We start from the raw sequence: 15,464 nt of genomic DNA on the forward strand, positions 1-15,464 counted from the left end.
CCTCTCCTGCGGGAATCATACAGCAGAAGTGTTTGAGACTCTTTACTCATTACTGGCAGATTTCGGCAACGATGAAGTGTTGTTGGAGTTTGTGGGTTGTTTAGATGCTGGGTAAATCAGCAGGTCTGCTATGGAAGTGGTGGGGAACTGAATAAACAGGCAGAAGACCGCACAGGAGGTTATAGACTGAATCAGCGGTACCTCCTGGGAAAAAGAGGGCACTCATCAGGACACAGTTATGATGTCACAAGCTGAGCTTTCCATGAAATACAGCCTTTGGGTGCATTATTATCTGGAAAGGTGAGGAAACATGGGGGTCTGTGACTGACTACAGCAAGTGATTCATCATAAAGAAACAAATGCTGCATTACAACGGTATAAAATTGGTGGGAAAAGCACAAAATTGTACAGAGGTATAGGGTAAACAGCACTTGGAAAGTATGTCGTACTTTGGGCCCAAACTCATTTAAACACTAGATCCACCAAAAAAAACAACAAAAAAAAAGATTACTGTGAGAAAAGAAAAATTTCTTTCTGAGTTTTGATATAATGCATCTGTTAATTAGATGAAAATGTGGTGCACAGGATTCTTAAAGCAATGAAGATAAATTTAACTGGTACTTATTAAATTAATGAACCAAAATATGAAACTCATTTACTTTTTCTCTTATTAATCGAGGAAGACTCGAGTTTGACTTGTGAGAGCCATTTATTTTTCAGGCCATTATACACCAACTCATTCTCAATGAAAACTGTTCAATAAAAATAAATCCTAATATTCAATACCTAGCTGCACTACTGTAAAGTGTGGGATTTGTAAGATTAAAAAAAAAAAAAGTCTCATGCTCACCAAGGCTGCATTTATTTGTTCAAAAACACAGTAAAACAGTAATACAGTGAAATATTACAATTTAAAAGGACAGGTCTCTATTTAAATATATCGTAAAATGTCATTTATTATTGTGACGCAAAGCTGAATTTTCAGTCAAGTCTTCAGTGTCACACGATCCTTCAAAAATCATGTGATGCTCAAGAAACATTTATTATTATCACCAAGACTGAACAGCTGCCGAATTTAACAATTCAACACAATTTTTGATGTTTGTAGTTCCCACTTACCAGAAAGGCTTTATTTTTAAATTATGAACATAGCATTTATTATTAATTGTGATTTAGTCTGCAGGAGTGTGAAGAATTACACAACTTATATTTATTTTATGCAATATCTTAATTTTATGAAAAAAAAAAAAGCAAATGTGCACTGAATTCATGCGTCTCATGTTCTTTTGACTTCTTAGGTTACTGCGATCACATTCATATCTTTTTACATAAGGATCACAAATGCTTTCTTTTATTTATGGATTAGAACATTTCATGATACATGTAAGCATTTCATTATATGATAAAGTTTACCCTCCACATATTCTTTACCCCAGCTAATGAACGTCAGACCCACAGCTGAAGAAATCGCAGTGCAGACAGCCCAGTAATACCAGCCTCCTTAAAGTATCAAGTGGCAGAGAGCCCCATCAGTTAAGAGTCGGCTGCTGTTCTGCCTCGCTGGAGTGCATAAATCCTTTATCATCATGGTTCAGGCCCCCAGTGGTGCACAGGGCTGCCGTGAAGGGACCAGAGCACAGCCCTGGACACACTGGGAGCAGATCGCTGTTTAGGGATTATGTGAGTTCACCATTGACATGTTTAGTGAAGGGGCAAAATGAAGCGCTTTTTCCGTGAGAGGGAAAAGTTAGGGGAAGAGGAACGAGGAGAATCAAATAAGAGAGCAAGAGAGTGGGAGAAAAAGAAAGTGAGTGAAATTCAATTACTTGCAGTTTGGTGAGAGTTGGCCGCGGTCCCCCGATGAAGGGCTCTTGCTTGAGTTTTGGCCCTTCCTCCTCTGCTTCACTGGGTTGTGGATTCTCCGGCTGCGGAGGGCAAGGATCAGCCGTGCTGAGACCGAGGAGGGCCATCCCACAATCCTTTGCGGCCCTCAGTACGCTGGGGAGCTCCTGTACATGCTGGTACCATCTCAGCAGCAAGGGGAGATGGGAAAGTGTGGAGGGGGTGTGCTTTTGGAGTGAGTTCTGGAACAGAAAGGCATAATAAAATATGTAAAAAAAAAAAAAGTCTGACTAAGAGTTTCACATATGAAATTATAACCTATTCTGCTTTAAGAAAAATTATGACATTTAGGACTGTTATAAAGATCAAATGTTTTGTATTGCAATATTTTTCATGACAAATAAGCACATTGTATTTTTTTTGCAAAATGTTTATGCAGCATACAGCTTTTACAAATTTACAGACAGAATGCCAAATAAATGATGCATTTGCGTATGTACTGTATATTAATTCATTAATTATTAGGTAGTCAAAACTGAAGTCAGGATCTAAAAAACAGGTATAAGAGCAGGTCATAATTCAGAAAACAATGTACAACTGTTATGTCAAAAGGGCGAGACAGCAGAGGCTCTGCGTGTATGTCGTGCTCCTGTGGAGTTTTCTAAAAAGCGTGAATGCTTATTAAAAAATGCACACTGACAGCAAAATGCTCTGACTTAAGTAACCCATCAAAGAGTTGTGCCCACTGAACCGAGATCAGCTCGGGAGCTGTGACGCTCTATCATCGCTCCACAGAGGGAAAACGAGGAGAAAGGGATGAGGAAGACAGAAGGAGGGAGACATGCTACACGGAGTGTGAAACTAGGAGGCACCGATGCGCCTCTGACTACAGAGAGCCACGAGTGAAAGAACGACAAGAGGAGGATGAACAATGCAGAGAGGAGAAAGAAAAGAGCCAGGGAGAAAGAGAAATGGATGATGGAGACCTCCTGAAGGGACACATTCACTATGCTATTCTGCTCCCTAGCTATCACTTCAAAGTGCGTCTCTGGTGTGGAGATCTGTGGCGAGAATACATTAAGGTATCATTCTTGTCCATAACCCTGGGTATGAGCAATAATATCAGGGATGTATGACGAATTCAAATTTAAACCATTAAAAATAGTAATACAATTAAAACAAGCATTATAGGAATATTAAATAGCTGTTGCTCAATCAACCATGTGCGTGGCATTAAAAGTATAGTTCATCCAAAATGAAAACTACCCAGTGATTTACTCACACGACATCCTAGGTGTATATGATTTTCTTCTTTCAGACGAATACAATCAGAGTTATCTTTAAAAATGTCTTGGCTCTTCCAAGATTTATAATGACAGTTAATAAGGGGTCAAGATTTGGAAGCCCAAAAAAGTGCATCCATCCATCATAAAACATGCTCCACGCGGCTCTTGGGGGTTAATAAAGGCATTCTCTCAATTGAATCAATGCATTTGTGTTTGTGTAATTCACAGTGTTCTTGCTACAGTCAGTGTAACTATACTCTGTACTGAGTAATATTAATTAACTACATTTAATTATTATATGGTTACGATGAGTGTTTGGTTTAGGGTTAGTTGCATGTAATTTATTGTTATTACATGTATAGTATGTACATGTGAGATGTTTAAAAAAAGACATCGTAAAATATAGTGTTACCGACTTTCATTTTTTTATATAGAAACTGCTTTTTTAAATTTTATTGCAAAATACGTATATTTTATGCAAATACGCAAATATTTAAGTAGTTTGCGATTGTTCGCAAACTGACTGTCACTCATCATTGATGGACGGTATAATATTGTTTTGGCATGATTCGTTTGTTACGGTTTTCTGAACGGTGAAGATTTCTCTGCACAATCATAGCTAATGTAGTTTTTACGACTTCAACAAAAGCATTTACCTTTGATCAACAACCTCAGAAATCACAAGTAGGTCTGTCCTTAAAGGTTTAGAAGTTTAAAGGTTTATAAATCAAATCATCTCGACTTCATGAACTGTTGTAGTCCTTTAACACCGCCGACCAAATGTAGTCTAACTGCATGAAGTGGAGGATTCTGATTGGCTAAAATCAATGATTTTAATAGCATTCTAACGGTTATAGTCTGTAGACGTGGTCAGCTTTTAGTTATCCTTACAGGAATCATTCTTGGTGTGAACAGTCTTTATTAAATCAGCTGCCACAGCTTTTCTGATTCTCAAGAGTAATAGTCTAACAAACACTGGTGTCAGACTGAGTCAAGCTCTTAGACTGAAAGAGTTCAGGAACAAACCTCTGGCCTTATTAATGCAGGACTGAGAGAATCACCTTGAAGTAGGAGAAGTCACAGAGGAACGAGAGACGTCTGTGTTTGATATAACTTGAAAGCACCTGTGAGCCTCAAAGGTCTACTCCACTTCTAAAACGAATAAATGAATGGCTCTCTTTGTGAGGAATTGTGATTTATAAGTAATGGGATAAGAACTGCTTTCGATTTGTTTGTTTTACCAGGTATTGATGGATGCAGGGTAGCAGGACGACATCGGTGAGGGTGAAATACAGCCCTTCTGCAAACACATGCTCCAGCTCTGGCAGATCTGTGGTCTTGACTTTCCTTATGTCAGAGCGCTCCCTGGTGGAGGGAGCAGGACCTGCATCTGCAGAGAGCTTCGCCAGAGCAGCACTGAGCTCAACACCTGGATGGGATTCATTCGATTGACTCTCCATCTCTGAGCTAGGGCCTTTAAGATGAGAATCGCTCTTCTTCTGCTGTTGTAGCTTCTGCCGGCGTATCTTGTCATCATTGTGGACTTTGACGGGTTCCCCTAACCTCTTCTCTAAGTTCAGGATTGCAGCGGGAAGTCGACACATCTGGTCTTCAGGGTTTCGTAAGTGTTCCTCCACTGCGGAGGGAATGTCCAGCTCACACAGTCTAGTCCACTGACTCACCTGAGGAGCAAACCACAGTCAGAAATCATTTAATAATAGACATGTGTGAGGTACGACTCATGAAATATATGGACGGATAATGTGACATGTCTTTGTATGTTTCCAGAGTTTCATATAATTAAGCAAACTAAAGATGCACTGATATTGACATTGCAGCCAGTAATGAAAAGCTGGTAATTATTGACAAGTTACGGTCAATAACTGATAGATGTTGGATATTACAAACTGATGCCATCTTCTTAAATTAAAACAAAGCATATTAAAAGGGTTAATTATGTATTTATATTTTAACACCATATCAGCAACAATGGCTATACTGAATTATTTTTCTTTTTTTTTCTAATTACCTTTAATTTATCTCAGTTTTTTTTTTTTTTTTTTGTCCTTCAACTTAAACTTATTACATTTATAATTTAACTTTAATAATTTAACTTTCTTTTTTTTCTTTTTTTTTTTTTTCAATTTCCAAAAATAATGTTAATAGCTTTATTTAACAATTAGAACAATGCAGTACATTACCATAAATGTGCACAAACTCCTAATTTGTTTCACTGGTTCGTATTTTGTCCCAGTCATCTGTATATGTTTGACCTTCCTGAGAATGTCTTTAAGAAATGCACTTATAAAAATTGCTTTACAGTATCTTCATACCATAAATGTTTCTAATATCTAACAGACATGACTGAAATAGGTGTCTTGAGACATCACACCTGTCCCACTGACAGCCCAAGGCTCTGAAAACAGCGGAAAGAGAAACAGGAAAACGTGGGGAAGTCGTGGCCTAATGGTTAGAGGGTTGGACTCCCAATCGAGGGGTTGTGGGTTCTAGTCTCGGGCCGGACGGAATTGTGGGTGGGGGGAGTGCATGTACAGTTCTGTCTCCACCTTCAATACCATGACTTAGGTGCCCTTGAGCAAGGCATCGAACCCCCAACTGCTCCCCGGGCGCCGCAGCATAAATGGCTGCCCACTGCTCCGGGTGTGTGCTCACAGTGTGTGTGTGTGTGTTCACTGCTCTGTGTGTGTGCATTTCGGATGGGTTAAATGCAGAGCACAAATTCTGAGTATGGGTCACCATACTTGGCTGAATGTCACTTCACTTTCACTTTAAAACAACCCAAGCTTGTTTTTGCTCTGTTATGCCTTATAGCTACTATCTGCAAACACTGGGCTCACATTTCAACATGTCAATGTGTGATGCTGAACTCCAAAACTGAAGTGATTCCACTTGTCAAAACATGTCAACATGCTTGTCACCGTACAGCTACACTATTAGTTCACACTTATGATTATGCAAAGAGATTTAAAGCAGTTGTCTTCTGGTTGTTTTTAATCTGAAGTCTCACCTCGGCACACGCCTTCAGACAGGTATTCTTGAAGCCCAAGAGTGATGCTACATCCCTGCGGCCTGGCATCAGCTGGCATGCTCTCTGAATGATGTGTCTCAGTATGACAGCTAGTCCAGCCCTGCAGAAGCAAGCGGCAGGCTCTAGCGCAGCCGGCAGACGACACATCCTCACCAGCCCTGGCAGCTGGTCTCTCCTCACCTCAGAGACAGACAGACCCCCGGGCACCAGACCTGACAGAGATGGCAAGATGTCTGCTTGATCTGTGACCAGACAGACATGGAAAGATGAGCACTCAGTGTAGGACAGGAGGAAGAGGACGATAGAGGAGTGCAGGGGCAGAGATACGGATTCGTTCACAGTGGACACCTCCAGATAAAGGCTCTCTTTGTCTTTTTGTGGCTTCATTCTGACAGTCTAGTGGAAGGGGGATCACATGAAGAGCTTGAAATCTGCAACAGAAATGAAGGGACGCATTTAAAACGCAAAATCTGAACGTTTAGGCAGCATAATGCCAGGGACAGACTTTATTATGAGAGTGAATGCCTGGAGCAGTTACACACAAGTTCAGTGTTATGAACAAGAGGTCAAGTCATGTCAATGAAAGAGCATGTGTTCAACTATGTAGCATTAATTTTTTGTGCAAAAAGCAACTGTACATAAGTGGTTGGAATAGTCTTTGAATTGTTAGCTGTATTTTAAGTCACTGAGGTTACAATCTAACTCATGTCACGACATCATAACATAAAGCGAAAAGTAATAATCCAAATAAAATGATGAAAAGTGAAGTGTATCTACTCACAGTGGTTGAATTGTGCAAAACATCCACTTGGAAACGCATGTGAAAACTCCGTGTTACATTACAAACAGTCCGACTATAAACCGAAGATCGCGTTTTGAGTTCCACCAACGCTTTACTTGGCCTATGACGTTTAAAATCATACACAACTAACGAATAACATTTAAAACATTTATTTTTCATATATATCGAGGAATTTATCATGTAAAATCACTATGTTGCATTATTCCAGTAATTAAATTATTTACGTGGGAGACTTTGCAAACCGTCGAAACTTCAGTTCATTTTGCAGTGACTTTACAACGTTGTTTTGACAAAGTAATGTCAAAACAACGTTGCATAAAACGTTTGATTATTCTTCCACCTAGCAGTGCGTTAATTATACTATGAACGTTTTTGATTTATTATTATTATTATTATATATTTTATAGCTGTCAATGGAAAGGTACTACAGAACACTTTTTTTCACAACGTTATTTATTTTTACCAGTTGCTATGGTTACCTCCTCACGCTTAATAAATAACTAAATAAATATTTTGTGGTCATTGAAACGTTTTAAACTAAGCCCGAAAAAGGTAATGTTTCCATTTTAATACGTTATTTGAGTTATAAATATGTCAGTTTATGGCCCCTAATGTAAAGCTGACTCCATTGGAAATCACGTTCACAAAAATTAACCATGGTTTTATTGTAGTAAAAGTGTAGTAACTTTTGCGTACTGATTACCATTTGTTTACCCACAGTTTTACAACAAATACAATGGTTTAAATATAGTAACCATGTTTTATTGTTATTATTATTTGTGGTAAAACCATGGTTAATTTTTGTAAGGTTAAAAACTGTAAAACAGGAAATATGGAGGAAAGTTTACCCATGATGGGATTTCTCTAGAGAATAATCCTGTTTCTAGATCATTCTAATTGTATTATTTTTCTAGTTGCATCTAGTTCAGAGTCTATCCAATTCAATGAACACATGTAAACTTGAAAAGCTGCTTTACTTTACTTACACTCTTTGTAGCGTATACTTGCTCAACTTCAGATCATTGTAACCATCATCTCTCCTGTTCATCCATCAGTTCACTTGGGAGGCTCAGTGGTCTAGGCCCAGCCGAGGAGGCTTCCCATAAAACCTTCAAAGGGTGTGTATATAGTTCATAATTTACAGCTGAAGATAATTGTATGGTTACACACACACACACACACACACACACACACAAAATGTTGGTCTTACTATATCAGTGTGGATATCTCATAGAAGTGATGATGTCTGCTAAACTCCAACGTTAAACCACAAATCTGTTGATATCAGTAGACTTTTGATACATTTGATACGTTTTGATACATTTAAACATATTTTAAATAGTGATCATTGCTTCAAATTTTCAAAATTTTAAAATATACAACAGGTATAGACAAACCACACACAAACTCATCTCCATCAAAATATCACAGAATACATTAGTTTACATAAACTAAAGATATTGTTAAAGGCCAGAACAAGTAGAAATAACCCCTTGAGTTAGCAGCTGCAACACAATCAAACAGTAAAAATTTAAATGGTGATATCTAAAGATTGGTTGAGAATCCACGTCCACAAAAAAATTCAAGTTCAAGTTCAAGTGGGGGCATATAGTGGAACGAAATACACCTGCCTCACAGGACCACGGTGCTACATAAATATAGACATACAACACAACTAACCTACTGAGAGAGTTTGACTGTAAATATACTATAAATGATTACCTATACATAAACTAGAGAATACAATCTGTACAAAAGCTTCACATAACTACTTTACATTCCAGGTGTAGGTTAGTGTAGTATGCAGATGTGTATTCTCATTATTCCTTTAGCACATGCTTTTATGCAAGCGACACACACAAGTGTAGAATCCTACAAATTCAGTAAAGTGGGCAAGTTCAAAAACACAAGTGCACGAGTGTGCCTGCAAGGGATAATATAATCAAGAAAAGCCTTTCTCTCTCATCTCTTTAAGTGTAAGGCGGGGTCTCTTCATTTTTTTCGGTCCTTCCCTTTGATGCTGAATTTAACCTCTGCGTGAGCTGGGAGGGGGGATGCTCAACAGGCCTCGCAACCATATCATTACCAATTTGTCTGAGACCGGGCACCACTGCTCCCTGGGAGAAAAATACAGGCTTGGTCTGGAGACAGGAGGCAGGGCTGGAAATAGCACGGAGGCAGGGCAGGGGACGTGCGGAGCGGAGCCAGCCAAGCCATCCATTTACTGTCTCTGGGAGCATGTGGAAGAGATTTTCCCCTGCCAGGTCTCCACCACAAGCATCACCATTAGAGTGCAGGGTGGAGACTGGGAAAACATGAACGTGGTTGTATGAAGAGAAGTTTCAGAGACATTGTCAGAGGAGGAGTGTGGGGCCGATAGAGCTCAGTTCTGCATGCAAAGCTGCGGGACACAACAGGCAAGTGCTTTCGAATTGGAGAAATCTCTCTTTAAAGAGATTTGCTTGGGGGAAAAAAACTCTTTTAGTCGGTTTTGAGCTGTAATTTAGTTGCATCCATGTAATGTAATAGTACAAAAGTTATTAGAGATAATGATAGGTTTTCTCTTGTTGCCGTTGAGTGAACATATGTTGTGTACAATCTAATGTTCCTTTGTGGCAGATTTGTAATAAGAACTCATTTCCAATGTAATTATATTTCAGCCTAAATTGATTTGGAGGAAATCGATGCCTTCGTGTTGAATGATCTGTACAATCCATCATTCGTTCTGCGTCCGTCCTGAAGCTCTGTTTACTGTTTGTAAATAATGTATGTCGCTGTAATGAGGGTTATTGTGATGCACTTTGGGTGTGATGGAGCAGAGATGTTCTCAGACCTGAAAGCTTTCAGACACACAGAAAAGGCCGTTCCTGAAATCTTCTTGTTTCTGGGTTCAGAAGTCAATGCTGGGCTCAAACCTGAACATGGATGCTTTTTTATAATGTTTGGCTTTTCTCTAGATGGCATTTTAAAGTTGCGTCAGATGTTTCAGTTTTTAAATTATATGCTTTGCTTTATTTGAATGCATCGAGCACATAAAGAGGGTCAGAGAATGTTTTGTATATATAAACCAAAGATTTCTAGCCAAAAGACTATAGAGAATATAAAAAGTGCATTAAAAACATACCAAAACTTGCTTTTACAATTTGAGAAACTTAATAGCTAATCAATATAATTGATCATAAAATAAAACAGAACATTTTAAATGTCGATTTTCATTGTGAATCTAGATAAATATGTTGTAAAATGTAATTTATTCCCGTGATCAAAGGATCATTACTCCAGTCTTCAGTGTCACATGATCCTTCAGAAATCACTCTAAAATGCTGATTGCTGCTCAAAAAACATTTCTCATTATTATAATCACTTGTGTTGCTTAATATGTTTGCGAATTTTTTTTTCTTTTTTCTTTTATGAATAGAAAGTTCAAAAGAACAGCATTTATTTTAAATATATATTTTTTGAAACATTATAAATTACTTTACTGTCACTTTAATGTGCAAAATTAGTACATAATATGTGCATCTCTTTGACATAATCTTTTGTTTTAATGTGATGAAGCAAGTATATTATGTATATTAGTTTTGCTTTTAATATAAAAGTTTGGCCTGTGATATTCATGATCGAAATAGCCTCTATTGATTTATTAATGTTCAAATATGTCTATAATGTTCTATATTTAATGCACTTCTGTTTTCTTTTTGTAAAAGACAGTTCCAGCCACATCATATGAGAGCTGAAAACGCTGGCCTTTCATTATCACCGCAGAGGAGAGTAACCTACAGTGCCTTACAGGAGAGAGTCTTGGCAGGAAGTCAGTCATTTGTGGGAAGTTGTGAGTACTCATGGCATCGTCAGACCACCAAGGAAACAAGGACCCCACAGACACCTCCCGACCAGATGGAACGCCGTCCCCTGGTACATCTTGCCCCGTCCACAGCCACGCTGCTGAAGAAGCAAAGCAGAATGGCTTGAGGAAAGCCCTGGTCAGACATCGAGACTACGTCAAAATCTCAGTGCCTGAAGGAAAGGGCAACCGTTTGCCCTCAGAATGGTGGAAGACGTTCATCTCTTTGTTTTATGCTGTTTTGAACCTGGTTTTGACCACGGTTATGATCACAGTGGTTCATGAGAGAGTACCACCCAAGGAGAGCAGCCCACCTCTGCCGGATAAGTTCTTTGACTATATAGACCGCGTGCAGTGGGCATTTACAGTGACTGAGGTCAATGGAATGGTTCTGGTGTCTATATGGTCCGTTCAATTGCTCTTTCACAGATACAAGTAAGAGACATCACTCAACATTCTACTGATGACATTGTAGCCTGTTAATCAGCTCTGTTAGATTACATTTGATGGATTGTTGATGTCATGTTTAAGATGATGTAGAGCGAAGTGAATGAATCGTCTTGAGGGCACTTATAAAAATAAATTTTGCATTGAAGGAATAAATCTAATGAATATTATCAAGCCATTTTAAGGCACAAAAATGGTATAAAATTAAAGTCACTTGTAATAGGATCTTAAACTTCTGAAGATGTTGTTCATCAATTTCAGGTTGTCAAATAAAATAAAATAAAATTAATGCATTCAGCAGACGCTTTTATCCAAAGCGACTTACAGTGCATTCAGGCTATCATTTTTTACCTAACAAAATATAATTTATGTGTATTATATGAGGTATAGCATTGATAAATCAACAAAATCAAATAAATTGAATTATTTACTGGTCCTTCTGCTGTCCTGCCAGGAAGGGTCCAACTGATGTTACTTCTTACATATTTTATATTATTACACAGCTACATATTAACAACTTACACAAAGAAAAAAATAATAATAATAATAATAAAATGACTGAACAAAATGATGACAAGATGTGTGACTATTATCAAATCTAATTTGTTATCACAACATGTGATTTGTATCGTAGTTTATAAAAAACAAAAAGGCTTTGTAAGGATCAGAAATCCCATCCTAACCCACATCTGTTTAATGATGACAAAAAATGAGCTTTGTTTTTATTTTTCTGTTCCATAAAGGGCTATTATAGCAAGACGATATTTCTTCCTTCTGGGCACATTGTACATGTACAGATGCATAACCATGTACGTCACCACTCTACCCGTGCCTGGCATGCACATGGTCTGTGCACCAAAGGTAAACACCAATTAAAAAAAAAAATTCATATATTATTTATTTTTTATTTTTTTCAGCCGTTTCAGCCTCTTTCACATGATCCCCTCAGGATCTTATTCCTAGATAATCTTAGATAAGCAAATGCATTTGGCTTCTAAATCTGTAATATCCTCATCCTTCCTCAAGACAAACATCGCAGGCTTTACAAGGCTTCAGATTCTATCAGTTTATGGATAGAAAACTTTTTTTTTTCAATTCATGAATCATGTCACCAACCACTCATCTTTCAGCATTCAATATCCTCACTCATTTCTTCTCTCCTGCATCTGTCGTTCAGCTACAAGGAGATTCCCAGGCCAAGCTGCAGCGTGTTCTGCAGTTGCTCTCCGGCGGTGGATTATCAATCACCGGGTCTCATCTGTTGTGCGGCGACTTCCTGTACAGCGGCCACACAGTCATTCTCACGCTCACGTACCTCTTCCTCAAGGAGTGTATGTCACTTTCTCAGATGGCTGACTTTATTTTAAGACTCAAATACAAAGACTGTCTGCTAATTACAGACTTGAGGTCACTGTAAGCAACTTTAGATTCTGTTTAGACACTGAGACACTTGCTGACCATTCATTTTACAGGTTCAAATGATTGATAACTGAATCTTGGTTTCTCTCTAGATTCTCCTCGTTCTTTCTGGTGGTACCATCTTCTGTGTTGGCTAACGGCTGCTGTGGGTGCCGTGTGTATCCTGGTGGCCCATGAGCACTACAGTGTGGACGTGGTGGTGGCGTATTTCATCACCACCCGACTGTTCTACTGGTATCACACTATGGCTAATCTGCAGGTACATATATCAGTAATACGAAACAATAGAGATGCTTCATTAAGGCTTTTATTAAACGAGGATTTTGGTGGTCTTCCTGTTATTTTAAAATACATTCTTGTTCGCATATTTGGATCTATTTTCATTTTGCACGTAGATCTTTTTGACCTCCAGCCTCATGTAGACAACTACAAACACACACATCTGAAACCACAGCGAAGCTCTCAGCTCAAGTTGCAATTTAGATTCAGGGTGTCATTAAAGCCAAGGCAACAAAAAGGGCCCTAAGCCTTTTACTGTGAGTGTTTACATGACTCAGTACACTGAGAATATCCAAATCCATTAGGCCGAGCATCTGAGAAATGACTTCCTGATTGTGGTAAAGTGCTGCACATTCGATTGAAGCCCAAATAGATATTTTAAACAGGAAAAATCCTTTTAAACTATCAAAACATCATGTTCATACTGTTACAAGCAAAGCAGCCTATGATATCAAAACTGTCATATGCCAGTAAGGATATTTATGGTTGTTAAAATGCATCGACAAAATAATAATAATAATGAAAACGGAAATGCTTATTTGTTTGATGGTTGGTTTTGATTAATTGAATTCCTCCTAATTATGATTTAAATTCATATTTTCCTTTTTTCTTCAGACGTTAAAGTGTTCGCCGAACAACTACCTCACTCACACCTGGTGGAACCCCGTTTTTAACTTCTTTGAGAGGAACGTTCAGACCCATGTGCCTTGTTCTTTCTGCTGGCCGATCACATGGCCGCCTGCCTGTCTGAAGAACCCCTGTAAGAAATATTCCATGGTGCAGAGCGGCCGGGAGGAGTGACATTGTGAATTCATCACAATGCCTTGACCAGCATGTGGAAATGTTTTCGATTTCGCTTGTGGCTATGTCAGTGTTTACAGCATACCAGAGACCAAAGACTGTTTGGCTATTGTTGCTAATTACATCTCTTGTAACGTTGGGCCAAACATAACAAAAATACTGTAAAACTCAGATTATTTGACAAGTCATTGTTGATATTTTTACATTAAATTATATTCAGTCTGTGTGGCTTTTTAAATAAACACTTTAGTAATTATTTGAAGGGAATACTGAAAATGTTATAGTAGGATGGGTTTTTGGAAAATCTCTTGCTTTCCGTCAAAACAGATCTATTAGTTTGTGCATGCTTCTTAGTTGTCATATTTTTCCTTGTCTGTTTATTTAATTGTCCTCTTAATATATATTTGTCATAAAATGTGTCGTTCATTAATTTAATACACAATTTTATATTAGAAATGCATGCATTCTTTTTCTAATGATTCACGCCAACTGTTATTTCAGTTTCTTTTATTTTTATTTTCTGTGTCTTAAAAACATAATGACATTTTATGGAAATAAATGGTTTACAATAATACCTAGTGTACCCTGTGTTGTATGAAATTTATAAACACTTCTTTATATATATAAAAAAAAGTTTATGCAATTACCAATGTTACAAAAAGGAAATTAATCCATAACTCTGAAGATGTGCTCAAACTATAACTTTTTAAATGTTGGCGATATTTAATAACTGCTTATTTATAGAACAGAATTCTGCATTGCTGCTGTTTTTCTCTCATTTTCTAACACAGCAGCAAATTCTAGTCCAACTGAATGGGTGGAAACCTGTATTTATACAGTCTGTCTGTGGTGGAGCGCAACACTGCTGTCCATCAAACTCATCAAGAATTATGTAAAATCACATTTTATTTATTTGAGATGTTATGATAGATCTCTAATTGTGTTAATTAATTAAACAATTATTATTTAACAAATATAATATTTGTATAATAAATTGTGCCTGAAGATTCGCAAAGAGTTGGCAAAGATGGCCTGTCACGGCGCGGTAGAGACGGTGCCGTGGAAGGAAGCAGAACCTGATTTTACCAAGTGAGACATGTTCCTGGGACAACACCTTTGTTGACCCTGGAAAAACATTGTGATTAACCAATCAGATTTGAAGAACCAGTTTATAGATTTTGTGAAGTTTACGCTTACAATCACTGTTAGGTGCTTGTACATCAGTGTCATTCATCTATCAGTTCCTCTGATTTTAAGGATCACTCATGTTGGGTTAAGGTTAGGTTTAGGTGTGGGGATATGGTCAAGACTACATTTTTTGATTAAAATGTTGTTCCAGGGTCAACAAAATATGTTCACCTAGGAACACATCTAACTCAGCAATATCAGGACGTGCTGGAAGGAACAAGTTCAGGGTCCAGATGCAGGGAAGATTCACTTTAATAAGAACGAAAACAAAAGGCCAACACACTGTGAACACACACCCAGAACAGTGAGCAGCCATTTATGCTGCGGCGTCTGTGGAACATTTGGGGGTTCGGTGCCTTGCTCAAGGGCCCCTAAGTCGTGGGATTGAGGGTGGAGAGGGAACTGTACATGCACTCCCCCCACCTACAATTCCTGCCAGCCCAAGACTCGAACTCACAACCCTTTGATTGCCAGTCCCACTCTCTAACCATTAGGCCACGACTTCAA

General features: G+C 38.2%; 2 protein-coding genes across 2 annotated transcripts in view; one reads left to right on the forward strand and one right to left on the reverse strand.

Moving 5' to 3' along the window:
* Positions 1–7,095, reverse strand: part of LOC128017638 (glutathione S-transferase C-terminal domain-containing protein-like) — a 40,166-nt gene extending 33,071 nt beyond the window's left edge. The window contains exons 1-4 of the mRNA XM_052603087.1: positions 6,959–7,095; positions 6,157–6,608; positions 4,370–4,810; positions 1,827–2,084 (exon numbers count right to left, since the gene is read on the reverse strand). Coding sequence (XP_052459047.1) covers positions 1,827–2,084; positions 4,370–4,810; positions 6,157–6,564 — 1,107 coding nt within the window. The 5' untranslated portion in view covers positions 6,565–6,608; positions 6,959–7,095. The remainder of the gene's footprint in view (positions 1–1,826; positions 2,085–4,369; positions 4,811–6,156; positions 6,609–6,958) is intronic.
* Positions 7,096–9,114: 2,019 nt separating this feature from the next.
* Positions 9,115–14,244, forward strand: LOC127945883 (phosphatidylcholine:ceramide cholinephosphotransferase 2-like). The gene is made up of 6 exons (XM_052542018.1): positions 9,115–9,400; positions 10,691–11,258; positions 12,014–12,131; positions 12,448–12,601; positions 12,782–12,948; positions 13,584–14,244. Exons 2-6 carry the CDS (start codon positions 10,822–10,824, stop codon positions 13,767–13,769), a joined length of 1,062 nt encoding a protein of 353 aa, XP_052397978.1. The 5' UTR covers positions 9,115–9,400; positions 10,691–10,821; the 3' UTR covers positions 13,770–14,244.
* Positions 14,245–15,464: the final 1,220 nt, after the last annotated feature.

Source organism: Carassius gibelio, chromosome A1 (genome assembly GCF_023724105.1).
Source record: "Carassius gibelio isolate Cgi1373 ecotype wild population from Czech Republic chromosome A1, carGib1.2-hapl.c, whole genome shotgun sequence".
Taxonomy (NCBI): Eukaryota; Metazoa; Chordata; class Actinopteri; order Cypriniformes; family Cyprinidae; genus Carassius; species Carassius gibelio.